General features: G+C 40.4%; 1 protein-coding gene across 2 annotated transcripts; it reads left to right on the top strand.

The window, feature by feature from the left end:
* Nucleotides 1-1,258: 1,258 nt before the first annotated feature.
* zer1 (zyg-11 related, cell cycle regulator) lies at nt 1,259-27,679 on the top strand. Of its 2 annotated transcripts, none has more exons than XM_036588003.1 (17): nt 1,259-1,436; nt 2,094-2,364; nt 3,352-3,502; nt 10,891-11,112; nt 13,059-13,288; nt 13,639-13,812; nt 14,982-15,096; nt 18,034-18,180; nt 18,628-18,801; nt 18,981-19,196; nt 19,819-19,860; nt 21,100-21,219; nt 21,735-21,850; nt 22,313-22,501; nt 23,018-23,115; nt 23,853-23,955; nt 27,141-27,679. In XM_036588003.1, exons 2-17 carry the CDS (start codon nt 2,198-2,200, stop codon nt 27,196-27,198), a joined length of 2,322 nt encoding a protein of 773 aa, XP_036443896.1. In that variant the 5' UTR covers nt 1,259-1,436; nt 2,094-2,197; the 3' UTR covers nt 27,199-27,679. The 2 variants fall into 2 exon arrangements, with proteins under 2 accessions (XP_036443896.1, XP_036443897.1); XM_036588004.1 differs by lacking the exon at nt 1,259-1,436 and adding an exon at nt 1,496-1,695.
* The last annotated feature ends 222 nt before the right edge of the window (nt 27,680-27,901 follow it).

Here is a 27,901-nt window from a genome sequence, read left to right as displayed (position 1 = left end):
CACTCTGAATGACTTTGTTTACTTGTCATTACATGATTGACTTATGCGGAAATTTTGAAAAATCAGTGGAGTTCCCCTTTAACCTTTCTATCCCTCAGTGGAAGCCTATTTGACATCAATTTAGCATATTATTTTACTTTAGAGGATATGACTTCAAAACCCATTTTAAGCCTAAAAACTCTTAAAAATTATGTTTTTTGTTAATTGAAATGTTTTAGTACTCCTTTACAGGGGAATTCCACCAATTTTCCAAATTTCTGAATAATTCATGAGATGGAACCGGAGTCATTCAGAGTGGTTTGGTGTGAAATGGTTCATTGTAGAAGAACTTACAGACTCAGATTTCTTCACAGTAATGGTGATGGGAACCAAGGGTCGCAATGTCTACACCACACATATAGCTATTTTATTTAATATCCAAAACCACCAGTGAACCTACACGAGTCTTCTGAGCTTTTATGTGTAATGTTGATGATGGTGGCCTAAAATAGTGGAAAACCTGAAAAAGTAAGTTTTCTTTGGGGACTATTTTGCCTTACAACACTCTGCATGTGTCCTATTTTTATGAATGGTTGCGATGTCTACAGCACAAATGTGTTTTATTTACTATTTAGAATGACAAGTGAACCTAGTTTTATCTTCTTATCTGTTTATGTAATATTGATAATGGTAAAATATTGATAAATCTGAAAAAAGGTTTTCTTCAGGTATTATCTTGCCTTACAACAGCCTGTATGTACTTCTCGCTGTTGTTGGAAGAAAACCTTGTATCTCCAAAATGATGACTTAACAGGAGAAGGAAAAAACTTGCTTTACTTTTAATGTAAGTCAATTTCTTTTAGTCCATTCATCATGAAACTTACGTACAATGTGAAGGGTAAAACCGAAAAACGTCAAAAATGGAGATACAAGGTTTTCTTCTGACAACAGCAACACACATATACATATACACATAAATATAGATGTATATATATATATATATATATATATATATATATATATATATATATATATATACACACACACACACACACACACAAACACATTTATAGTATTTGGACCTAAACTTTATCTCCAAATTATCACAGTATATTCGTAATTTTTAATGTATGAACGGAGCATTTCACACCAAACCACTCCGGGTGACTTTGAGTGTTTACATCCCAACCATTTAATTACGTAAAATTTTGAGAAAATCGGTGGCGTTCCCCTTTAAGTCCTCCTCTCCTCCCCTCCGGCCGGAAGCTCTTATTTAATACCCAGGTGAACTGGAAGTGGAGGAGGTTTGTTGACATCAGGCAGAATAATAATAATAATAATAATAAAAAAAATAAAAATATAATAGTAACAACCAGAAAGACAGAAGCGGCGCCTCCGGGAACTGCTCTCCAGGAAAGTGAAGCGCGGTGGAAACAGCCGTCCGTCGTTCTGTCCCGGTAAACTGTGCGCCGCTGTCGCTGTCAGAGCTGCTGGAGAAGAGTTTGAGTTTGAGATTCAGCTCGACTTTCTTTAGCCTTAGCGTTAGCTTTAGCTTTAGCTTTAGCGTTAGCCTTAGCTCAGCTCTCGCTGCTGAACGTCAAAGGTTGAAGCTTCAGCAGCCTTTTAGCCACTTAGCTCTCCGCTGCTGATGCTACCGACCTCGCAGCGCTTCTGGATTGAACACCAGCACTGAGGACATCAGACTGTGGGCAATAAGTTAGTTTAAAGCTGTACAGCTCAGTGAGCTTTATCACATTTTATTAATATTCATGCTGCTTCACCATAAGACGGTCAAATGCGACGTTGGGGAAAGAGCTAATTTTGCTAACAGTAGCTTCACCGTGACAGAATTCACATTAGCCAATTTCGACTGATTATTTTTGTGTTCGTAAGTGGAAAATGGCAAAGTGTGTGATGGAGAGGTAGTGAAATCGTTTCACAGGGCTGGGAAAGTTACTGCTTATTGCATATTACTAGTGTATGATATATGTATGTTTATTTTTATGACAGGTTAAATAGCAGCAGTTGTCATTTTCATTATTGTTGTGTTTTCCTCCCCTTCAGAATTGCTGTCAGATACTGTATCTAACTCATTTCTTTTCCTTTATCCACAGGCTGGTCTCTCCTCTCCTCCTGATGCCCGCAGCCTGAGCCCGCCGTGCCCTCCTCGCCCCGGTTGCCCTGGTGTTTGGCCCAAAAGAGTGAAGGGTGCACCGCCATGGCAGGGAAAGCAGGGGACAACCCGGACAGCCTGATGGCTCTGTGCACAGTGTTCTGTCTGAAGAACCTCAGAAGAACCATGTGCTACGCAGGGGTCCGGAACAGGCTCTACCTGCGTCCAGATGTGTTCCTGCCCAGCGAGATCTGCGATAAGCTGGTTAATGTGTATGTACACGTCTCGCTTTGTGTCAAATATAAGCGCTCGGAGATGTGCATGCTGAGGAATGAGCTTTGTTAGGGCCGCATGAGATACTAGTACTGACTGCGGTATGCCTTACAGTATATTAAAAACACATTTGCGGGCTCCTGAGTGGCGCAGCTGCAAAATCATCAGCCCTGGCTAGCCAACATGAGGGTCTTTTACGTGACATAACAGAATGGGCTGTTGGTGTTCTTCTCCAAGTGCGCTGAGCTGTCCATTGAATTCACACTTCTTGATTTCCCAGAGGAAGCATGCGCTGGCCTTCATCCTCGCAGCTTGGTAGCATTGTGTAAGTAGGGTATACCTAGCTTGCAGGTGAAATTGGCAGCGATTAAATTAGGGAGAAAACTGCTGTGGTGAATATCAATAACATAACAAAAGCCTCTGGTCTGCACGTTTTCCCAAAATAATTTACTTTTGTTGGATTGCATTAATCCCTTCATTCATCAAACCCAAAGAGCCACTCATTTGGAGCTTTGATTGGTCAGGATGTTCACTGAGACCTCTGGCATTAACCAGTGAACATCCTGGAGATCTCAGTGCAAACCAATCATGCAAACCACCTTAGAAGGTAGTCATGGACACCTGTGACAACTGTGTTGTCACAGCAGCAACGAATAGAGTTGCGAAGCTTCTTTCTTCTTTCTTTGTCTCCTGTCCTGTTGAGAGAGACTGACTTAGTAAAATCTGTTCACAAATGGTCACTCGAGGCGAATCCAAGATGCATTGAAATGCCGACTCTAAATGGCTACAAGTATCACTGTCCACTTATGATTAGATCACTCAAAACAGATGGCAGTTCTGAGTGTGAACAGGCCTGTAATGGGTTATAGAGCTCATTTCCATATTGAAGCCATCTATGTCTAAGATGTAGATTAGATCACAGTGTCCTTGTATATTGTTGTAATTCACATTAAAAAATGGACAAAATGTTGGTTTGTCTTGTGCAGGTACATGGAGCTGGTTCACACAGACAGCAACTTTGAGCCGCAGGATGGCTTCTTCCAGCTTTTCTTCGACCCCCGCAGCACTAGGCTGACCCGTCTTCAGCTCAAGGGAGACTTTGTCCGGGATAAAGACTTGGAGGCAATCGGGAAACAGGTAAGGGGAGTGAACAAACACTCGCTGAGAGAATAGCTGTTAATGACATGCTTTCAGGGCCTTTGCTGGAATTTGTTGGGTTTTTGAAAAAATAGCAAATCATACTAAAATAATTATGGTGAAGTTTGGGATTTCTTGATTTAATGATTTTTTTTTTTTTTAAAGAAGCGTAATTGTTTATTAATTTTTATCATGACAAGCCTTTGCACTACTGTTATAACAGAATCCTTCCACATGCAAATGAGCCCTCTGACCAACCCTGTCTCTCCTGTGAGTGACTGTTGAAACATGACCCACCATGACCTAAAAAATAAATAATAATAATAATAATAAACAGGCCAATCACTAACCATGTCACTCCGGGGGTTATCCAGTGCGTCTTTAATGTTGTTGCTGGGATCTCTAAAAGAGTAACTTTTCAAGAGAAGTAAAAAATGTTTTTAACTTTTGTAAGCTAATTTAGCAAGGTGTTACTGTAATGTGAAGGGCAGCTGGTGTTTTCAAATGTAGAAAGGAAAAATAATTGAGATGCAAAAATTTGGTCCAGAAACGATGATGTATTTTCATGAGTGAAGATACTTGATGATGCAAGGCATACTGGAATTGCAGTGTGAAGCAGAATAATCACAGTGTGGTTTTTTTGCAGACACCAGTCAAACCCTGTAACTGGCTTTCAGGAAGTTCTCTGCTGTATTGCAGCCTCTTTATGTACAGGCAGTTTGCCTCTGCTGTGAGCAGAACTGAACTGAAGCTGTTTAAGTTATGTTATATATCTTATTATTAATTTGACTGAAAAGCACACATTTTGTAGACAGTATATTATAGAGCAAAAACACAGTATGCCGCAACACTTTGCTTTTCATCAGGCTGAAATCGTCTGCTCTGCACAGTGTTGGTTAATAATTAAAACAGTAAGACACCATAAATGTAACAATAGCTGAATTGATCATATGAGACATTTCAGTGTGAGAGAAGAAAAATGCAGTAATAGTTGTACTTCAAATATCTTACTTTTGCTTTCAGTTTGTTTCTTTCTTTCATGTTCACACTTCCACTGATACACTCTTGGAACAATGCCAGTCATATTACGTGTTTTGTTTGATTTTAATTGAATTAAATATTTGAGTTTGTGAAGGAGCATGAATTTCACGTTTAGCAAGTCAGCTAAATTAAACATAAAAACACAGCTAAACTAAAATGTAAAAAACATAATCACATATCTAGGTAACTCCATGTCATCAGTGAGTGCATTTACATGCACTTAATAATCTGAAAACTGCAGAAAACCAGATTTTTGGCATAAATCCGATCAATGTGTTTACATGCACTTGAGTAATCAGATAATGAGGAAACTCCAGGTCTACATGAGTCAGACCGTAATCAGATTTCTGCCTTGCGACCAGCTAATAAACTTACAGGAGAAGACGAGACGTAAATGCAACATAAAACTCAAACTTCAAGCCGGCAGCTTTTTTTTTATTAAAACATTGCGCCGCTTTACCTGAAAATATGAACATACATCATCTAGAAGATGAAGAATATTTAAATCCTTCATTTCGTCTAGCATGTAGTTGGTTTCAGCGTCGCTCCAAAAGGGTTTTGCTGCGTCTTGTGGTGATGCTGGTCGCTTATTCCCGGTACTGCGGTCTATTTTCGTGCATGCACAGACTGAGAAATGCGGAAGAAATCAGAGTAAGAGTTTACGTGCACTGAGAAATCTGATTACTGAGCTAAAATCCAGCTTTCTCTATCAGATTTTAAATCAGATTTCTGGACCTTACTCCTATATAAGAAAGTGGAGTATGCTGTTTATATGACCATTTGATTAATCAGATAACTGCAGAAATCCGATTATGAAAGGGTTGTTGACTGTATGTAAACACACTTACTGTTATCTAGGCCATGAGAAATCCTTTCATCATTTTTTGTATCTGAAATGGGCTACTTTACCCGCTGAATCTGAACAGCCTCATAGTTGGTCATGAAAGTCGATGTAATTACTCTGTTTTCTGCCACCATTAATGTCAGAAAATTATAGCCACTGGTGGCCAATACAAGAAAATTACAGGGGTGAGCAGAGGCTGCTGTGGGGTCTGGGGAAAAAAGGAAAAGAAGTAACCACACGTTACTACATATGCTTCACTGCATACACAAGCTAAAAATCAGACGCTAAGCTGAAAGGGAATTGCATCGATTTTTTAAAATATCTGCATGATTCAATCGTTGAGATGTAAACAAAGTCATTCAGAGTGTTTTGGTGCCAAATCCTTCTTTTTAAAGAAACGTACTGACTCCGATTTCTTTACAGTGGTGGTGATAGGAACCATAGCTTGTGATTTCTGTTTTGCAGACACTGTCTAAACCACCAGTGAACCTAACCATGTCTTCTGAGTTTTGATGTGTAATCTTAATAATGATAACGTGGCGGTAAATCAGGAAAAAATAAGTTTTCTTTGGGTTCTGTTGTACCTTACAGTGCTGTGTATGTATCTCTCCACCATGAAGAGATTTTTAAAAATATGTTTCAGCTCAAAACTTGATTTCCAAACTATCATCAAACAATGAAACAGGCGTCTGACAGCAAGTTCATAACCATTTTATGCAATAACTGTCTGTGAGATAGCTTTTCAGATCCATTAAGTGCTGCAGATGTCTGGTTGCCGTCACCACCACTGTGAGCAATGGTGACTCAGTAAGTTTTCCTAGAATGGGGCGTTTCACATAAAACAGTGGAATCTTACTTTAACTCAGCCAGAAATTCAGCATTGAGCTGATAATAATAATTGAGTTATCTGCAAATAATAATTTTGCAGCCAATATATTTTGTGTCCTTTATAAATAGATAGGCTTTACTGATCTCTGAGGGGAAGTTTGGGCCAATTTACATAAAGAATCAATAGACAGTGTACTGTAGTTTAGTTAGCTGTGTGTTTGTGTGAGGATGTAAATGTGAAACTGTGTACAGACACAGTCTGATCATCCTCTTATCTGTTTTAGAGGAGATAAAGTCTTGACATTCCACACTCTCCAGATTTAATGTCCGTGATTATTTCTCCCTTTAAAACTTGGAGCACAATGGTGTTTATTCAGTGTTTCACATACTGCACTGCACTAAATCCAGGCTTAGTTATACTCTCTTTTTAATGAGACATGCAGCTGGTTGATGCTCTGTAAGTACTAATGATGTCCACGATATTTTCAGAAAAGCACATTATCCATCATGATAACCATATTTATCACTATAACATGCAAATATCTGCATATTGCCCACCTCTAACTTGAAGACATTTTTCACAATTTGTCATACATGTTTAATAGTCGTGGGTTTTGGTAAGTTGGAATAGTCACAATGCACCAGCAAAACTTCAGTGGCACCTTTAAGAAAGGCTATCAAAAATTTCTACCGTTTTATCTCTGGGCAGTACAGTACAGCGCAGTGAGGCTACAGATCTGAATCCTGAACTATCTGCACCCTGCCCAAGTATCCATTTCCCATCGCATAACAGAACAGTGAAAGTAGAGTTCTTTTTAGCTTATGTGTTCACAGGAGTTCTCACCATTTAACAGTAAACACAAGCAACTGTAGCAACAATGGAGGAGCTTTAAGTTCTGATTTACCTTTACTTCATTAGGTTTTATGTGCGATTCAGTTTTTTATCTAATGTTCTTTTTTTTTCTTACTCCGGTGACAACACTTGATGATTCTGTGACAACTGCGTTTGACCGAACGTATAATATCACAATACTAGAAGTAGGGCTGGGTGATAAAACAATAACGATAATTATAGCGATATAACTGTCCTCGATAGAAATATAAGAAATGTTCGATAAATGTTCGATATAATAGAGAATTCTCATATTTCTACATTTTGCGTTTTCTACTGCAAGGAAAGCGTCACTACTCTGCTGTCGCCACAAGAGGGCGCACTTCTGAGTTTTTTGACATGACACTCACACAGCACGGCAAACTGATGTAACTGTGATCAAACAAGACAAAAAAGCACCGATTTCAGTTTAAACGTACCTAAAAGGAGGACTCTGTCTGGTGAGAGAGTCACACTGCGGTTAATGCTTTTACACAGCGAGCGTCAGATATATCACGGTTCTTCCACTTTTTAAACTACTATGATAGAATAGAGAAACCTGGACATCTGCTAGCAGTGTCTGAATACTGTGATGTGCTCTGACATGGATGTGGTAGGAGTGATGGCAGTAAGGCGGCGTGATCCATCACTGACCTACCGAGCCAGCTAATGTTTGCTGTTCGTACTAAGCTAACATTGTTGAGAAACTAAACAGTTTAGCACTTGTAACCAGGTAGCCTAACACTCGCCACTAGACAGCTAAAATAATCTGTTTTCTTTCTTAAATTATGAATATTACAAAAACTGCGGCCGTGCTTTTCCAGCTGGCAAAAACAGCTGGAAAAATGTTCCACTGTTTGCTGAGTGTTTGTCGTGTTCCGACCATAAAGGATAGTTTAAAACAGCAATTAATCACCCAGGAGCAAAAATCAGCCTTCAAACTTGCAAGAAATAATGATTTGACATTTATCGATATCGACTGATATGTATCGATATCGACTGATATGAATTTGTTTTTATCGTGATAACATTTTTGGCCATATCGCCCAGCCCTAACTACAACACAGTTCATCAGATGAAAACAAACTAGTGGAGCCATAATTTTTGTTTAACGTTTCACATACAGAAAATCCAGTGAAGTAGGACTAATATAAATTATACTGAAACTTGCATTGGTCAGTGTGCTACACATGCTAACGATATACACAACAAAGTGTATTGTGACGTATTTTGATGTAATTTATCCCATTACTAGCTCCAGTCATGCATTCCAGCTCTGCATGTCCAGCTCTGCACCCCAGCGAGAAGGGTAACCAAATTCAGCTTGGGTACTCAGTTATGGTACGGCTCACTTGGCAGTGGAAATGGCAATGAAACGCTTGGTCATGGATTTGTAACCGCACTGCACTGCCTGGTGGAAAACACCATATGAGTGTGGGGGCTTTTAAGGTTAACATTTCAGATATTGCACTTCGCTACATCCAATTAAGCAAGGTTATTTAAGCAATGACCAGTTATCCCAGCATCATCGGGATATAAGCTCATGCTTTCCTGACAACAGGGTGAAACATCAGACAGCTATGACACTCGCAGTCCTGTCCTAAACGTCTTTTTAACGAGACATGCAGTTGTTCAGTTTTCTTTATAAGAATGCACCAATATGGGAATTGTGGCCAATGCCGATATTTGATATTTGTTGTGTGCACATCTTGGATGCCGATACATAAACATTTATTTCATCTAACGTTTCATTAACGTTTACTTTTTATTTCTGTGGGTACTATAAGTGCAGTAAAATGAGCAGAGATTTTAGCACTGTAGCCCAGCATTGCATAAACGCTCTGCATCGATATTGTGCATCCAGTATACTTTACTGATAACACCCATGATATACTCAGAAAACCTTACTGTGATATAATTTATCATGATAATGTTAACATATCGCCATATCGCCCACCCCTCCCATCCATTACAGGCCATGAAGTGGAGAACTAAATGAATCCTGTTAACTTTCCTTCTTTTTTTTAAGTTTAATATTATAGTGCGCTGTTCTGTGTTTGTAAGAACTTGGTGGCTGATGAAGTTAAAGAAATGTTGTTGTTATCATGTTGTTTCTAATATTATACAGTTAATTATAAAAGGTAACAGGTGAAAACAGCAGGCGTGACAAAAGAAAGTGAAAGATTTCAGACTGACTGGTGGTTTTGGGTGTGGTTCAGATAACAGTGGAGAACCATCTGTTTACTGTTTTATCTGTTATTCCTAAAGTGATAAACAACTGAGTATTTCTTTTATGAGTTGAATGAACAGCTCATAAACTGGTTGTGATGTCTACCAAGCAAACATAGCCATTTCATTTAACCACCAGTGAACCTACACACGTCTTCTGAGAACAGTTCTGTGAACAGTTTTGAGCTTTATCTAGAAAACCACATTCCACATCAGATGACTCTGAATGACTTTGTTTACATCTTAATGATAAACTATGTCTAGATTTTGAAATGTGGATTTTCCCTATAAGGCTTGGCCTGCATTATTTTAAACAAAACTATTTGTTTGTTGGATCAAGTGATGCCTCATCCTGCTCCTTTTTGCTGTGCTTCAGTTCTCACCTGCTTAGTGCTAATAAAATGCTTGTTCAGAGAGACTTTATGTCCAAAAGTATCTGGACAGTCCTTCTAGTTGGTGGATTTATCTACTTTAAGATGCACCCATTGCTAACACAAGCGTTCAGTAGTGCACATATAGCTTGTATAATATCTTTTGAAAAGCATTGACCAATAAAATTAGGACGCTCTAGTGCCAAGGGTTGGCTAGAGGGGTAAAAAGCCACCAAGCATTGAGCTGTGGAGCTGTGGAGCAGTGTCTTCTGGAGTGATGGAGCTCCATCCAGTACCTTTGTGATGAGTTGGAGTGATACTTGGATGTATGCAAGTAATTGTCTAATTAACAGCTATATAATGTAAATCAGAATTATACAACAGTTACTTCCAGCCATGCAAGCTGATCGGTTGAGACGCGTTCTAACCGTGCTGATATTTCGCCATAACATCACGGCTTTTTCATGAACACTGTATCACTCCGCTGAGCAATGACTTTGACAGCTGTAGGAGACGCTCAAACCATTTGAACGTTTTTACTTCCTACTTTGCACAGAAACAGAAAATGGACACTTTTAAGATCACATTTGACCGACAGCCGATTTGGTCAGACTCTGAAGATGTGACGACACTAAATTCCCAAACTGTCATCACCACTGAGCAGCTTTTCAGTCGGCAGCTGAGACAGAAGAAAACCTGAACAACCTGGAATCAGCCAGAAATGAGCCGAATACCATTTGCCAAATGTGTAGTCTGATCTTCAGAGTCTGACCAAATCAGACTGAGCCATAAAACCACCAAAATAAAAAACAAAACGACAGTTTTGGAATTTAGTGTAAGAAGCTGGGGAATGAGCTGCCGGCTGTGCAGTGTGTGAGCGGAGTTCGTTACTCTGATGTAGCAACAAGCTGCTTATTAAGGAACTATAATTTGGCGGAATGAACTGCTGACAATAAAACATATTAAATGACACGTTCGCGGGCCAATTTATTAATTTCTTACTTTATTTATTTAACTGTTGTATAAAAGCAATAGAACACTTGAGGTTGTGTGTTATCGCGAATAACATCACGGCTGTGATGATCTATGACCAAATAACGCACTCCCTCTCGCGTTCTGTTGCTTAAGTTTATAACAGAACAGTAGTTCTAAGGGACTTCAGAAGGTTCATTCTGACCTTAGTTTCTAACCTCCATGTTTCCAGGACCTGATTGAGCTAAACCTGACGTCCTGTAATCACCTGAGTGCCCGCAGCCTCCGGACGCTCTGCAGCTTCAAACACACCCTGGTGTCCCTCAACCTCTTTGGCTGCGCAAACATCTTCTTCCACAAGACAAGAGCTCCACTGGCCTGCAGTGAGGATGACGATGAGGATGAGGAAGAGCGCCTGCCGAGGCACGCTGTGGACTCTGACTTTACGTTCCAGGTAGAGATATAAACATACATCAAGCATCAATCTGAAGGTGGCAATTCATCTGCTTTTTGTTTTTTTAAATGTTGCAACCTATTTTGTAATGTATTTTATATTAGATTGTTTTGAGGTTGTTGTAAAATACTTCATTTACATGTCGTCGCTGTCCGAAGAAAAACGAGTGTCTCCAAAATAGTGACTTTACAGGAGAGGGCAAAAACACTCTTACCTTTCATTGTAAGTTAATGTAAAGAGATTTTATTAAAAGTGATTTTAGAGCATTTCTATTGGTCCATTCTTCATAAAGTTTTCACACAATGTAAAGGACAGCTTTTTTGTTAAAATGATGTAGAAAAATGATAATCAGCGAAATGGAGATACCTGGTTTTCTTTGAACAGCGGCAATATACACCGATCAGGCATAACATAATGACCACCTCCTTGTTTCTACACTCATTGTCCATTTTATCAGCTCCACTTACTATATAGGTGCACTTTGTAGTTCTACAGTTACAGACTGTAGTCCATCTGTTTCTCTGCATACTTTGTTAGCCCCCTTTTACCCTGTTCTTCAGTGGTCAGGACCCCCATGGACCCTCACAGAGCAGGTACTATTTGGGTGATGGATCATTCTCAGCACTGCAGTAACACTGATGTGGTGGTGGTGTGTTAGTGTGTGTTGTGCTGGTACGAGTGGATCAGACACAGCAGTGCTGCTGAAGTTTTTAAACACCTCAGTGTCACTGCTGGACTGAGAATAGTCCACCAACCAAAAATATTCAGCCAACAGCGTCCTGTGGGCAGCGTCCTGTGACCACTGATGAAGGACTAGAGGATGACCAACACAAACTGTGCAGCAGCAGATGAGCTATCGTCTCTGACTTTACATCTACAAGGCAGCTGACAAGGTAGGAGTGTCTAATCGAGTGGACAGTGAGTGGACACAGTGCTTAAAAACTCCAGCAGCACTGCTGTATCTGATCCACTCAGACCAGCGCAACACACACTAACACACCACCACCACGTCAGTGTTACCGCAGTGCTGAGAATGATCCACCACCCAAATAGTACCTGCTCTGTGAGGGTCCATCGGCGTCCTGACCACTGAAGAACAGGGTAAAAGGTGGCTAACAAAGTATGCAGAGAAACAGATGGACTACAGTCTGTAACTGTAGAACTACAAAGTGCACCTATATAGTAAGTGGAGCTGATAAAATGGACAATGAGTGTAGAAACAAGGAGGTGGTCTTAATGTTGTGCCTGATCGGTGTATAGTTGTAATAAATAAGTGAACACATCATCTACACAGAACGCACTTCAGTACCTTTTAAGGCACAGTTGCTGTTTCTTTGCTGAATTTAACATATTTGGGGGAAATAAACATAAAATTTGGTTTGTGCGAAAGGTACAGCACATTTTTATATTTTAATCTTTTGCCACTATGATTAAATCAAATAAATAGAAATTGTGCTGTATTGTTTGCAGAAAATGCCTATTTACTTTGTAGAAGATTTAACTTATTTTCACTCAGAAAATCAACAAGAAATTTTACTTGACGAAGCTTTTGGATACTCCTGCATGCATCAGCTGGGTCCTGTATTAATGCAGCAAGTTATTTATTTAACATTGGTGTATTTTATTATATTACATTTTGTTGCAAATTACAAGGTACTTTTGTTTTAGTAGTCAGTTATAATAATGAATGATAAAATAACGTTCAAGTTTTTGACCATAAAACTTTAAAAAAAACAAGCTTGGTGTATTGTTTATTGTTTATATTGCATTAATGTGGAAATTGTTGCTCCAGTCACATTTGTGTGTGTTGTGTTTTGTTTAATTCTGAATTGTACCACAGTAACTGGTAACTGAACTGAATCGTGATGAAATTTGAGATGTAATGCGCTGGGTATGAATTCATAGTGAATCATAGTGAGCTCAGAGATGTGCTCCTCTGCTTCCAGGGCTTTAACAGACTGCGGCTGTTGAATCTGGGAAATTTGCCAGCAGAGGTGGACGTTGAGGCTCTGCTGAAGCCCCTCCCAGCCCTCACCTCTCTGGACTTGTCTGGAGTTCATCTGGCCCGGCCGGCCTTCCTGGCACAGTGGAGGGACAGGCTGGCTTCTCTGGTGCTCTACAATGTTGACCTTTCAGAGGACCTTATCAGCACTGTTGTGCAGATGAGCAGGTTAAGGTGAGGCTGAGACAGTTTGAAACCACTGATTTCAGTAACATAAAATCAATTTGATTTTAGATATGTATATACAATCATTCTAATATAATAATCTTGTGCGACTTTCAACTAATTTTAATATCAAATAATCGTACAGTGAATAAGCAGAAAATTGTAAAAAAGTTTTGAAAGTTTAGATGTGTCCACAATGATGAACAGAGCAGAATTATGACTAAAAATAATTTTTCAGAATGTGTCATGTTTGAGAAATTGTTATTAAATCCCAAAAATCTAGAGTAAATAGATAATTACATCATATTAGTTATTGTTTAATAACTTATCAGAGGTGTTTTCTGCCTTCTGATTTTCAGGCACTTGGATATCTCTCGGGAGAACCAGCGCAATTCCAAGTTCAAAATGACAAAGAAGATCTTGACGAGCATCGTGCGGGGCCTGGGGAACCTGGTCTCACTGGACATCTCAGGACACATCATGCTGGACAACTGCACCATGCCTCAGTTTGAGGAGGCCATGGGACCCCCCAGGTATAATGGATTAAGTAATAATAATTGCATTTTTTGGAGGAGGAGAAAACGTCTAGCTTTTATGTTAAATATCCTACATTTTCTTGTATTTCACTTTTTCCGAGCTCCATTTTGATGATTGTGAAGGCTTATGTTGTCATTTGTATTTACATGACCATTTTCCAAACTCTCTTTCACTTAGAATTAAACAGGCTCTGATTGGCTCCCCTGTATTGTGCCTCATTTAAAAAGAGCTGACGCACACTTTATAACTGAAATGAGAATGGGTGGAGCTACATTTAGGTTGAATAGATGGATATATATAAATATGGTGCTTTTTGTGATGTGACAAAAACAGTTCATTCTAAATGTGCTGTTTTTGCAGCTCAGTTTCCAGATATGCACAGTACAGACTGGGGAGTGAATGATTTTGAAACTCATGAGTTGTAGGTCTGCTGAAGTGGCACTTAAAGGTCTTGAGCTGTAAGACATTATAGGGACCAATTAGGGAGACCTTACTGAGACCATTTGCTGGTGTTACGGGGGGCTTAAGCATAACCTGTGTAGGACGCTGTTTTTCTTTTCTTTTTACATTTTTTTTTTTAAGAAGATTTGTATTCAGCCAGGGCAATTTCTGAACATTTGGAAGCTTACTTGGAGTCCCCACACCCCAATCATATTTTTGTATGCAAGAGTAGTGTAAGAATTAATACATACAAATTAATGTGTTAATTCATTTTGACAAAAAAAAAGAAAGTCTCATTGCTCTATTTGTGAAATTGACAAATAATATTAAATAAAAAAATACTGAAGGCTGAAATGATACTACATTTAAAATAATGAGTAAAAAAAGAGTAGAATAAGAAGAGGAGGAAAAGAATGCAGACAAACAGATAAACACAGTTCACAATCCTGTGTGAACAAGAGGAAAGAGTTGCAGTAATCCTCAAACTCAAAATTCCAATTACACTTGGATTTATGGATCTAGACAACAGTAGTGGAAAGCACAGCGGGTGTGATGCCTGACAGAGTTCTGACAGATTATCTCTGTTTCTCTCTCTCTCTCTCTCTCTCTCTCTCTCTCTCTCTCTCTCTCTCTCTCTCTCTCTCTCTCCCTCCCTCCCTCCCTCTCTCTCCCTCCCTCCCTCCCTCCCTCTCTCTCCCTCCCTCCCTCCCTCTCTCTCACACAGCATTGAGCCGTGTAAGAGTAGTATCTATCCCCTCCAGGAGCTGAAAAGGCCTCTACAGTTTTTGGGCTTGTACAACACCACACTCTGTAATGTCACACACATCCCTGCCTACAAGGTACAGCACTGTTTATGTATAGGGTTTGTTGGGTGGTGTTTGTGTTTCGTTTCGTTGGACAGTGTTTATTTGTATGAGTTTTACGTGGTATTTGTGCATATGGGTGTTTGTTGGATGCTGTTTATGTGTATGGGTTTTTTAGGTGATGTTTGTGTGTATGGATGTTTGTTGGACTGCATTTATGTGTTTGAGGTTTTGTTGGACTGTGTTAATGCGTTTGGGGGTTTGTTGGACTGTGTTAATATATATATATGGGTGTTTCTTGGACTGTGTTAATGCGTATGGGGGTTTGTTGGACTGTGTTTATGCGTATGGGGGTTTGTTGGACTGTGTTAATGCGTATGGAGGTTTGTTGGACTGTGTTTATGCGTATGGGGGTTTGCTGGACTGTGTTAATGCGTATGGGGGTTTGTTGGACTGTGTTTATGCGTATGGGCGTTTGTTGGACTGTGTTTATGCGTATGGGGGTTTGTTGGACTGTGTTAATGCGTATGGGGGTTTGTTGGACTGTGTTTATGCGTATGGGCGTTTGCTGGACTGTGTTTATGCGTATGGGGGTTTGCTGGACTGTGTTAATGCGTATGGGGGTTTGTTGGACTGTGTTTATGCGTATGGGGGTTTGTTGGACTGTGTTTATGCGTATGGGGGTTTGCTGGACTGTGTTTATGCGTATGGGGGTTTGTTGGACTGTGTTTATGCGTATGGGGGTTTGCTGGACTGTGTTAATGCGTTTGGGGGTTTGTTGGACTGTGTTTATGCGTATGGGCGTTTGCTGGACTGTGTTTATGCGTATGGGGGTTTGCTGGACTGTGTTAATGCGTATGGGGGTTTGTTGGACTGTGTTTATGCGTATGGGGGTTTGTTGGACTGTGTTTATGCGTATGGGGGTTTGCTGGACTGTGTTAATGCGTATGGGGGTTTGTTGGACTGTGTTTATGCGTATGGGGGTTTGCTGGACTGTGTTAATGCGTTTGGGGGTTTGTTGGACTGTGTTTATGCGTATGGGGGTTTGCTGGACTGTGTTAATGCGTTTGGGGGTTTGTTGGACTGTGTTAATGCGTATGGGGGTTTGTTGGACTGTGTTAATGCGTATGGGGGTTTGTTGGACTGTGTTAATGCGTATGGGGGTTTGTTGGACTGTGTTAATGCGTATGGGGGTTTGTTGGACTGTGTTTATGCGTATGGGGGTTTGTTGGACTGTGTTAATGCGTATGGGGGTTTGTTGGACTGTGTTTATGCGTATGGGCGTTTGTTGGACTGTGTTTATGCGTATGGGCGTTTGTTGGACTGTGTTTATGCGTATGGGGGTTTGTTGGACTGTGTTAATGCGTATGGGGGTTTGTTGGACTGTGTTTATGCGTATGGGGGTTTGTTGGACTGTGTTAATGCGTATGGGGGTTTGTTGGACTGTGTTTATGCGTATGGGGGTTTGTTGGACTGTGTTAATGCGTATGGGGGTTTGTTGGACTGTGTTTATGCGTATGGGCGTTTGTTGGACTGTGTTAATGCGTATGGGCGTTTGTTGGACTGTGTTTATGCGTATGGGGGTTTGTTGGACTGTGTTAATGCGTATGGGGGTTTGTTGGACTGTGTTTATGCGTATGGGGGTTTGTTGGACTGTGTTAATGCGTATGGGGGTTTGTTGGACTGTGTTTATGCGTATGGGGGTTTGTTGGACTGTGTTAATGCGTATGGGGGTTTGTTGGACTGTGTTAATGCGTATGGGGGTTTGTTGGACTGTGTTTATGCGTATGGGGGTTTGTTGGACTGTGTTAATGCGTATGGGGGTTTGTTGGACTGTGTTAATGCGTATGGGGGTTTGTTGGACTGTGTTAATGCGTATGGGGGTTTGTTGGACTGTGTTTATGCGTATGGGGGTTTGTTGGACTGTGTTAATGCGTATGGGCGTTTGTTGGACTGTGTTTATGCGTATGGGGGTTTGTTGGACTGTGTTTATGCGTTTGGGGGTTTGTTGGACTGTGTTAATGCGTTTGGGGGTTTGTTGGACTGTGTTAATGCGTTTGGGGGTTTGTTGGACTGTGTTTATGCGTTTGGGGGTTTGTTGGACTGTGTTTATGCGTTTGGGGGTTTGTTGGACTGTGTTTATGCGTTTGGGGGTTTGTTGGACTGTGTTTATGCGTTTGGGGGTTTGTTGGACTGTGTTAATGCGTTTGGGGGTTTGCTGGACTGTGTTAATGCGTTTGGGGGTTTGCTGGACTGTGTTAATGCGTTTGGGGGTTTGCTGGACTGTGTTAATGCGTTTGGGGGTTTGCTGGACTGTGTTAATGCGTTTGGGGGTTTGTTGGACTGTGTTAATGCGTTTGGGGGTTTGCTGGACTGTGTTAATGCGTTTGGGGGTTTGCTGGACTGTGTTAATGCGTTTGGGGGTTTGTTGGACTGTGTTTATGCGTTTGGGGGTTTGTTGGACTGTGTTTATGCGTATGGGGGTTTGTTGGACTGTGTTAATGCGTTTGGGGGTTTGTTGGACTGTGTTAATGCGTATGGGGGTTTGTTGGACTGTGTTTATCGCTGCTGTCAGAAGAAAACCTTGTATCTCCATATATTCGTTTTTCAGTTTCGCCTGTTGCCCTATACATTGTAAATTTCATGGTGAATGGACCAAAAGAAATGGTCTAAAATGACTTATAAAAGTCTGGTTCCACTTACATTAAAAGTAAAGTAGGTTTTTTCCTTCTCCTGTAAAGTTACCATTTTGGAGATAGACGGTTTTCTTCCGACAACAGAGTTTATGCTTATGGGGGTTTTTTGGACGGTGTTTATGCTTATCGGGGTTTTTTGGACGGTGTTTATGCTTATGGGGGTTTGTTGGACTGTGTTTATGCTTATGGGGGTTTGTTGGACGGTGTTTATGCATATAGCTTTACAGTGTTTGTGTATTGGTTTGGCATACAGTGTTGTGTGTTGGCTTGTGTGCAGGTAACAGGCTCTAAGAATGAAGACCAAGTGCTGAATGCTATAGAAGCTTACACAGAGTACCGTCCTGAACTGGCACACAGAGCCATCAACCAGCTGTTCGACATTGCTAGGATACAACACTGCAACCAGCTACTCCGAGCACTACAGGTATACAGACACAGGCCTGGAGTCAACACTGCCACCAGCTGCTCTGATTGATGGGCTTAACAGAAAGTTCTTCAGCTTCAGCTGTTTTGGTGCTGGTAGCTAATAATAAGTTAATATTTACAGCCTGCAGCACTAGCTACTTTAGCATGGCTGAAGATCTAAGGGGTTTGCCCACAATACCCAGTAAATGTTTTAAAACACTGTAAATGTTTTAATGGTTTCATATCGTAAATAACATGTATCAATGTTATGGGACAAAGAAAACACCTATAAGTCCCCCAACTATTTTTTGCTGTATTTCATTGGCTGTGTCACTTTTACACAGGTACAAAATAAACATACAATATCATTTTAAATTGGTAGGTTAAATGCACACTCATCATTTTACTATGTATAAACGTCTTACTCTTTTCTTTCTCTCTCTCCCCCCACCCCTCACTCTTTCAGTTGGTAATAGCAGCGTTGAAATGTCATAAGTATGATAAGAGTATCCAAGTGACGGGCAGCGCTGCTCTTTTCTACCTGACCAACACAGAGTACCGTAACGATCAGAGCGTACGGCTGCGCCGGCAGGTCATAGAGGTCGTGCTCAATGGCATGGAACAGTACCAGGAGGTCACGGTGAGCAACACACACAGCGGAGGCATCAGACTTATACAAACATACCTTCAGCTGTCTCTGTCTTTTTTTCTTTTTTTTTAAAAACAAGAAAAATTCAGTATTCTCTGAGGCCATTTAACACAAGAAATGCTTCCAGTGAGCCTCAAGCTTGTTTTCTTATATTACCTTCCTCGCTCTAGGTCCAAAGGAATTGCTGTCTCACTCTGTGTAACTTCAGTATTCCCGAGGAGCTGGAGTTTCAGTACCATCGGGTTAATCTGCTGCTGCTGAAGATTCTGGAGCCAGCCCGGCAAGATGAGTCCATCCAGCGCATCGCTGTGCATCTTTGCAATGCCCTCGTCTGCCAGGTCGACAACGACCACAAAGAGGCAGTTGGAAAGATGGGATTTGTTAAGGTAAATGTGTAATAAGCAATACTTAAACAGACTTTTTTCTCTGTTGTTACCCCTCCATCAAATTGTTACAAAGGGAGAGACTAATTTTGCCCCATGTCTTTATGCACTGAGCTGCTTTATTTACTGAACCATTCTACGTGAAAAATGTTCATCTCGAAGCGCACAACGTCATGAGTGCAAACAAGTTTGATGAAGCGGCAGGCGGCCCTAGAAACTCATCACACTGTTGTGCTGAAATGTGAAACGGCTCTACCACCATCTAAGGGGAGCTCTTGTACCAGACTGTGATATTCATCCCTGTAACTCTGTATCACGTTGAAGGTGTTATAAACCAAAGTGATAATCTGTTTTTTGCTAACAGAACTAGACCTGCTAGTTAACAGTGTGCTGGGCTACACTTTATTGATCCTTCAAGACAGATTTGTAATTTTGCTGCCTAACAATGCCCAGTCTGGCAGCTGAGCTTCTTCCTTTTGTCGAACAACAATAGTGTAATTGCTGTCATTCTGCTGTAGATGACATGTTTCAGCCTTAAAAGAAACACACTGTCATTTCTCCTGCTTAATGTTCTGTTTTTTGAAATCAATTTTTCCTTCCTTTTCCTTCTCATATTATTCTATAGACCATGCTGAATTTAATACAGAAGAAGCTACAAGACAGAATGGTGAGTGTTACCAGAAACCGATTGCTATCACTGTAACTTTAGCAATGCCATAACATTCCAGCCTTGGCTAAAGTAAGTGACATTTACTGTAGTGAAGTGATTTGTTTGTTTGTTGCCACTCAGATAGCATCATGTGCTGGTAATGTTGTGATACCAGTTCTGCAGCGTTTGATATGTGTTGAACTGTGTTGAGCGCTGTTTGAGGAAAGTCTATTAAACCAGATTTACTCATTACTCCCCTTTAACCCAAGTGTAGTCGATCAAAGTTTATGCTCCATCAATTAGCATTGTGCAAACTGTCTGCATTAATCAAATGCTCTACACCGCAGACATTGTAAAGAAGGAGACAGTTCACTTGGAAAATGAATGGGAAAGCTGGTAACGCTCAGCACAACGTCTGTTTCCGATGAAAGTCTCGCCCTTCAGAAGGATGAGCTAATCGGCTTGCTGGTAAAGCTACAAGTGGGAAAAGCTCCCCCTCGTTGTGGAGCCAAATGTGCAAAGCATTTCTACTGTTTTTGTCAGGTTTTACCTGTGATTTTAAATATGTTTTTACACATTAAAGTGGCTTTTAGTTTTAGGGTTGGGCTTATAGGTCACTCTATTCAAAAAAGACAGGAGTCTGGTCTTCTATGAGTGGAAATAACTGCCAGGGGACGTTGCCAAGATGGCCATAGAGTGGACAGACTTTCCTAAATGTACTTTGATTAAACCATGTTGAGTTATTAAGTAATCTCAAATAGGCTTGTTTATGTGGTTTTTAACACTGTATACTGTTATCTTTAAACAAAAATTACAACAAAATGATAAAGACAACAAGATAAAATGCAACATTCTTTGGTTCAGTTTTTATTAACCATTTGCATTATGGTAATAGGTGAGGTATAAGCACTATTACTTGTTAGCTACATTAGCCTCGTAGCTCCAGTCTAAAACTAACGAAGCGAACTTCGGACACCAAACATGTCTTTGCTGATCAACTACATTTGGATTAAGAGGGAGTTGTGTAAAATGTCTTAAGTAATTTTTGAAACCATTGCTTTAAGGCTATGCTACAAAGCTGGGTTCATGGGTTAGCATGAATTAAACCCACACCAGTGTCTCCTAACCTGAGGTCATAAAGCCTGTTTCAAAGTTCACCTTTTCTTTATTGAGTTTAGATGCTGGTGTTGTTTTTCTGTATCTGTTATTATTACAGGCTGGCCTGACTGATGATGCGTTTTCTGTTTGCCTTCTCAGTGTGATCAGGTGATGGAGTTTTCGTGGAGCGCTCTGTGGAACATCACAGACGAGACGCCAGATAACTGCGAGATGTTCCTCAACTGCAGCGGCATGGACCTGTTCCTAGAGTGCCTGCAGGTGAGACACAGATGCAGACAAATCAGATTTGGGCCATTGTCATACACTATATGTCCAAAAGTTACACTAGATGGTGGAATGTTGCCGCAAGACAAGAGCATTAGTGAGGTCAGGTACTGATGTTGGATGGTCAGTTCTGGATCACTCCAGCTCATCCCAAAGGTATTGGATGGAGCACCATCACTCCAGAGAATGCAGAGAGTTTCCCTGCTCCACAGACTAGTGCTTTATACTCCTCTAGCCAATGCTTGGGCACTGTGACCTTAGGCTCATGTGCAGCTGCTCCATAGTGTCCCATTCTATTGGTCAGTGCTTTTCTATGGAGATTATCCAAGCTGTTGGTGCGCAATGGAAACCCTGTGTTAAATGTGAACCGTCAAGGTTTTGATGATGGTATTTTCAATTTCACATTCAGAAACGAGATTTTGTTCTGACAGTTATTATATTTGAATGCGAACTTGTTTGTCTCAGCTGGTTGTCTAATTCATGGGCTGCTCTGTGTGATTACTACACAGGAGTTTCCAGATAAACAGGAGCTGCATCGCAACATGCTGGGGTTGCTGGGTAATGTGGCGGAGGTGAAAGCGCTCAGACCTCAGTTGCTCACCAGCCAGTTCATCTCCGTTTTCAGGTACATTTCCATTCCATTTAAGCATCTTGAAACTTCAGGTACGCTCTTAAACTTCTCTGCTTTTTCTGTGCACCATTTAACCATCTTACTCCTACGAGAGATTAGAAACGCTACAGGGAACAAAAGAAATAATAAAACTTTAGACAGTTCAATTTTTTTGGATATTGGGAGAAAAATAAACAACAACAAAGTATTGGAGTAAAATATTCACGTAGCTCTCACTCATTGTTAGCAGTGTTACCATTGCTACTTGAAATGTACTGTCTTGCAGTATTTTTATGGGTACCATATAAGTTGAACCGGTGAAAACAGCGAAAAGCTTGTTATTGTACTGTTATGATGTAATGACAAGTTGAACTTTATTTAAGTGAGAATGTCAGTACTCTGTTGTTTCCTTTCATTTAATATTATTTGTCCTAAAGATTCTCTTTTGTCTAAATTCCCCATCTCTGCCATGGTTAGTAACTTGTTGGACAGCAAGGCGGACGGTATCGAGGTGTCATACAATGCCTGTGGCGTTCTGTCCCATATCATGTTTGACGGGCCCGAGGTGTGGGCCATAGAGGACCCTGAAAGAGAATGGGTCATGGACAAAATGTGGGATGCCATCCAGAGCTGGGACATTAGCTCCCGTCGCAACATCAACTACAGGTATGCCTCACATTACTTAAGGGGCAGAGCAGAAATTTAAGATGGGCTGCTGAATATGATAATTACAGTAATTGGACTTGGGTTCATGGGATGAGGGTAATATTGAAGGATAGATTTGAGTCGGTTAGTTTTTTCTAAAGTAGTAGCAGATAATTGATTTTACAGTTTATAGAAACATTTTCAGGCTGGAATTGTTGTCCTTATTGTCCATTGCCTGCAGATCATGTGTTTCAAATGCAGGGAGCCACAGTTTATGTAGTTCTTCTATTTAAGACTGTTTATTTGGGATTAGTTGGGTTAGTCTTAGTTACTCTTACCTGTATTTCCTCTGTATAAGTCCTCTTATTCTGACATGTATGTTAAATGCAGTATAGGAGACCATGAATCATGAAGTCATTAAGTTGCTTTTAGTTTATTGCAATGAACTGAATGTACTATATAGCGCCTTATGGGAAATGGGGTTCACAATAATTGTAGTGACAAATGCTCAAAACTGTTTCTGTCTTTCTCTCTCAGGTCATTTGAGCCCATTCTGCGTCTTCTTCCTCAGAGCATATCTCCAGTCAGCCAGCACTGGGCCACTTGGGCACTCTACAACCTGGTGTCCGTATACCGTGAGTTTCACACATACTAGTTGTTTACACTAGCAAGTAGGGCTATGTGGTCTGGGCAAAATATCATATTGTAAATGCATGGTTACATATTGCTTTTGCAATGTGCAGTATTTTAAACCACCTTGATGTAACACAAAGATTGGCCTGCATAATACTGACCAAAATTATTTACCATCGTTGGATCTCATGCATGTTTCGATTCATCAGAGCATGCAGAAAGCTTGCTAACAAGCCACATAAATCTCAGGAAGTCAGCCTTTCCCTGTGTAAATCTGTGGCACAAAGCTACATTTCCAACTTTGGTCTCAAGTGACTGGCGGGCATGGTGTGATATGAATTTCCAGGCTGAGAATTTCTCAACTTAAAGATTAGTTATGACACTATGAAGTGAAAGCCCAAATGAACTGATCTGGAAAAAAAGGTCTAACTAAAATTATTAAAAAATGCATGAATAAAAGTAGTATGAAAGTAGTAGTCATATTGTTTTTGTGTAATTGGAAGTCACTTGTTGCCTCCCAGTGTAAAAAACAGGCTAAAGCTAACTGTCTTGTCCTCATTTGCCCCTTCTTTTGACATTTGTCATGGGAATCATTGCAACACCTTATAGGACTTTCTCAATATTTCTTGTCTCTAAACTTGAAATAAAGTCACAGAAAGTTAATTTTACAATGGATTTGACTTTGCTGAAGCTTGAGCTATGAGCAGGGTTTTATTGATCTTGTCCTTTGTGTCTGTAGCCAGCAAGTATTGTCCATTATTAGTAAAGGAGGGAGGCGTCGCGCTCTTGGAGAAAGTTATGGAGCTGGAGTCTTCTCATGAGGAGACCAAGGACATGGCACGGTACACATGCACACACTCACACCCTGCATATACTTTCACATTTACACATAGCATTGCTAAGTTAGCATTCATAAGCTTTGCTGATGTCTGGTTGGGAATCTTAGCATTTTAACTGTTTAGTCACCTTAAAACAGTATTTGCCCCCTGGACTCTGTATTAGAGTTAGCACTGTTGGACAGAAGAGGTATAAAAATGTAGTCATGCATTGTTCTCCAGTCTGAAAGAGGCAGTTCAACTGCATTCATTTTGGAAGGTTATGCTGCGTTTGCATTGTGACTGTAGACAAACGGTGACAAAGCGGATGTTCCTTATATTTTTTTTTGGTGGAATAACCTGGATGTTTAATTTTCTGAAAACATGGACAGTGAAGTAGTGCACCTGGCTGCATTGAGAAATATTGTATTTTAGGCTATGTTCACATTACCAGGTTAAAGTGGCACAAATCTGACTTTTTGCCCTAATGTGTCTCAGATCTGATGTTTTCCGGGCTGTGTGGACACACAAATCAGATATTTTCAAATCCGACCTGAGCCGCTTTCACATGTGGTCCTAGATCAGATACGTATCCGATTCGTGGCCATGCGACCTTAACGTGACGCTCAGTCCGGAATTCATGTGTTTTTTTTCCACTGCACCATCATTCGGTGTTACCATGGCAGCAGCGCCGAACAGAAGTTAAAGCCTGTAAACGGTGGAAAAGCAGCACCTCGCCTTTTTGCCTTCGTCTCGCTCTAATAATGAAGCTGAGAGCTGATCAGAGTTAATTATCTTCTCAGTGAAGCTCGTTCTGCTCTTTAGTCTGTTTGCTGATGATTCACGTGATTCATTCACGTGACGTTACTGAGTAGGATGTGCGCATGAGGGTCGTTTCAGGACGCTGGTTTGTTCACGTTAATGACCAATTTGAATCACTTACCTAAACAACTGTCAACCATAAGTGTCAGAGAAATCGGATTTGAGCAAAACATCGGATTTAAGCAACGTGGCTTGTAATGTGAACGTGGCCTTACAGAACGTGTCGTTGGAAAGCGTAGTGGATAACTCCATCACCTTGAACACAGACAACAGTGCTAGTGCTGTAGTAATAATTTCATCACCATTACAACATTTATATGCCACAATCTGCCACATTCCATCGCTGTTTACACCAATTCTGCTATGAGGTGTGGAACAGGAACATCAGAGAAGCAGCTTCAGGATCGATTATGATCAGTTACAGTAATATTCAATAAACAATGTGCTAAAGAAGGGCAGAATTGGCAGTTAGTGTTCTCCAAGTATGTTGAGTTGTCCAGTGACGTTGCGTTAGCTGCAGTTTGAAAAGATGTGGTGGCGTGTCGCATGCTAGCCCTCGCCCTCTTGGCTTGATAGAATTGTGTGATGGGGAGACTTAACTGCAACTAAACTGGGGTGAACTTTGGGTAAAATAAATAAAACTTGCAAATTTTTGCCCAAAATAAAATTCTCAGCTCAGGTGATTATTTTTATTGAGACAGAATGTCTGTGTTCCTATACTGTGTAAATAGTTCCTCCAGTCACATTTATAGGGATGCAAAATTATATAAGAATTATACTGGTATTGGCAGATTATTGCTTAATAATTTTTTTTTTGCTTTGAAGAGGTGTTTAGTCTTGGCCAATATTTCAAACCAATATTTAATGATGTATTTATTGTACTCTGGAAGATCAGATTACTAGGTGATGCTGAGGCACTGCGCTAAAATATCTACATTTTATTAATTTTACTGCATGACAGAAATAAATGTTATGTTTCTCTGTAATACTAGTCCAGGTAGGTGTAGTACCAGTTACTTCATTCTATAAATGTAAATATCGACATGGACAAATGCACACATGAAAAATATCAGATATCACCATTGGCTCATACTAGTACATCCCTATACGTGTGTATAATTAAATCATAGTTTGATTTTAATCATTTACCAAAGAATTGTTGTGGCATAAAGTGACACCAATCACCCACACCAGACTATTTGTTAAACAAATTACTTTATCTATAAGACTTACATATCACTTACATCTAGCAAGTATTCTATCTGAAGTTTTCAAAGAAGACCTCAGACGCTGGGTGCAGTTGGAGAAAAAAAGGCTTCAATTTTTATTACAGGCAAAGTGCGTTCAGCCTGGGCATTTGGCTCTGGACCCAAATGCGAATACAATGTACAGACTTCCGTGTTTGTTTTTCAGAGATGAGGTAATCACCTCCCTCTCTTTTGATGTGTCATCGCCTGTTTTGCAGATCATCAAACCAAAGATTTATCACTTTTTTAGACCTAATTAAATTTGACCCATCAAAAAGGTCTAGTTGTCTTTTTCATATCTAATCATTAAAAAGGGCAAGCAGCATCTTTGGTACCCAGCACCTCCCTTGGTGCTTATCAAACACCTGAAGAGAGAAATAGAGAGAGAGATAGAGAGAGAGAGACAGAGAGAGAGAATCACTGTCCATAGTTTATCTCCAACAGCAGCTAAACTGGGCTGTATTTTAAACGGGTAAACTGTAGGCGACACCTGTTGCTGACAGACACTTGTAATAAAATATACGCAACAGATTTCAAGTTTAAAAAACAAAATCCTTGTAAAAGAAAGTAGGAAACTGTAAACACGGTACCTGTTTAGCTCGGATCAGCTAGCTCGGCTAGTGCTCCCTCAGGCTGGAGTCGAGTTGTGAAAGCGGATCTCAGCAGGTTTCATGTTTGGTCGCTGATAATAACGCCGTTTTCTTTAGTTCATGTGAAAATGAATACAGATGACCGTTTGGATATGGTCTGTTTCATGATACGCTTATGAGCTGATACACTCACAATTTATTTTTACTCTGTAACATTATTAAAAATTTAAGTAGTGAAGTAAAAGTATTTCATTAAAAATTAACTGAAGTAAGAGTGAAAGTAGTATAATTTAATTCTACCCTAAAAAGTACCGTTACAGGGAAAACTGTACTCGAGTACAGTAACGAGAGTAAATGTAATCCGTTAGTTACACCTCTGGTCCTATGTATATACCTTTTATTACTGATGTTCTCTTTAATCATCATGTTTGAATATTATGTTAGAAATTTTCATTTTATTCCATTAGAATTAAATTGAATTGTTGTGAGGTCAGAGATTTACAACCATAATGCCTTTGCAAATCTCTTTTTGTTTTTCTCGTTACTGTTGCAGCAAAGTAATGGAGCAGTGTGAGAATTTTAAGGAGGATCCCATGGACACGAGCAGGTAAACGCTGAGGACCAGGAGACCTCGCTCCCATCAACTCCAAGTCCACCTTAAAGCGTGTGGACGGCTGACCCCTCCCAGGATGTTTGTGCGCGTCTCCTCTCTGCAGTTTAATGTGTGTGCTGGCGGCAAGGTGGCTGGGCAACTCTCTCTCTCTCTCTCTCTCTCTCTCTCTCTCTCTCTCTCTCTCTCTCTCTCTCTCTGACAAACTCTCTCCTCCTGTGGCACACTATAGGAAGAGTTCAGCTCCACAGGAGTTTGTGTGCGCGTGTGTGCGGTTTAGTTTGCGGTTGTATTTGTGTTGCACATGATAATAAGCAGTATTTGTATCATCCATTATAGGTTTTGAGTGTTTTTTGTTACGCCTTAGTTTTTATGTGTGTGTAAATGTGTGTGGTTTAAGTATGTGTGTGGGTGAAAGGAAGCGATCGTGCATCTTCATAAGGAACAAAACCAGTATGTTTTCGCCTCTTTCACACGGAGCACAAAAAAAGAGGACAAAAACACGGTGCAAATGGCCTGCTGTCTCTCATCTGCAGAGAATGCGTGTGTATGTGATTTGAAAAAATATCTTATATAAGCTTCACTAAATTGCACAGCGATAGTTTTGGTTGTGGGCTCGTTCTCGGACATTAAGAAGCCCAGAGCTGACCGGATCGATGGTGTCTGAGGTTTGGAAGTTCAGGCTAGCAGGCTTGATCTGTTGA

The sequence above is a fragment of the Colossoma macropomum genome, unplaced genomic scaffold (genome assembly GCF_904425465.1).
Source record: "Colossoma macropomum unplaced genomic scaffold, Colossoma_macropomum, whole genome shotgun sequence".
NCBI lineage: Eukaryota > Metazoa > Chordata > Actinopteri > Characiformes > Serrasalmidae > Colossoma > Colossoma macropomum.
Note: the sequence above shows the minus strand (reverse complement) of the source record. Positions and strands in the feature narration are given on the sequence as shown.

Bases quoted from the DNA above. Each gene is read 5' to 3' on its own strand.
- zer1 (XM_036588003.1), top strand. From the start codon at position 2,198: ATGGCAGGGAAAGCAGGGGACAACCCGGACAGCCTGATGGCTCTGTGC. The intron at 21,220-21,734 runs GTGAGACACAGA...ATTACTACACAG, and splicing joins TGTTCCTAGAGTGCCTGCAG to GAGTTTCCAGATAAACAGGA. The intron at 23,116-23,852 runs GTGAGTTTCACA...TTGTGTCTGTAG, and splicing joins CAACCTGGTGTCCGTATACC to CCAGCAAGTATTGTCCATTA.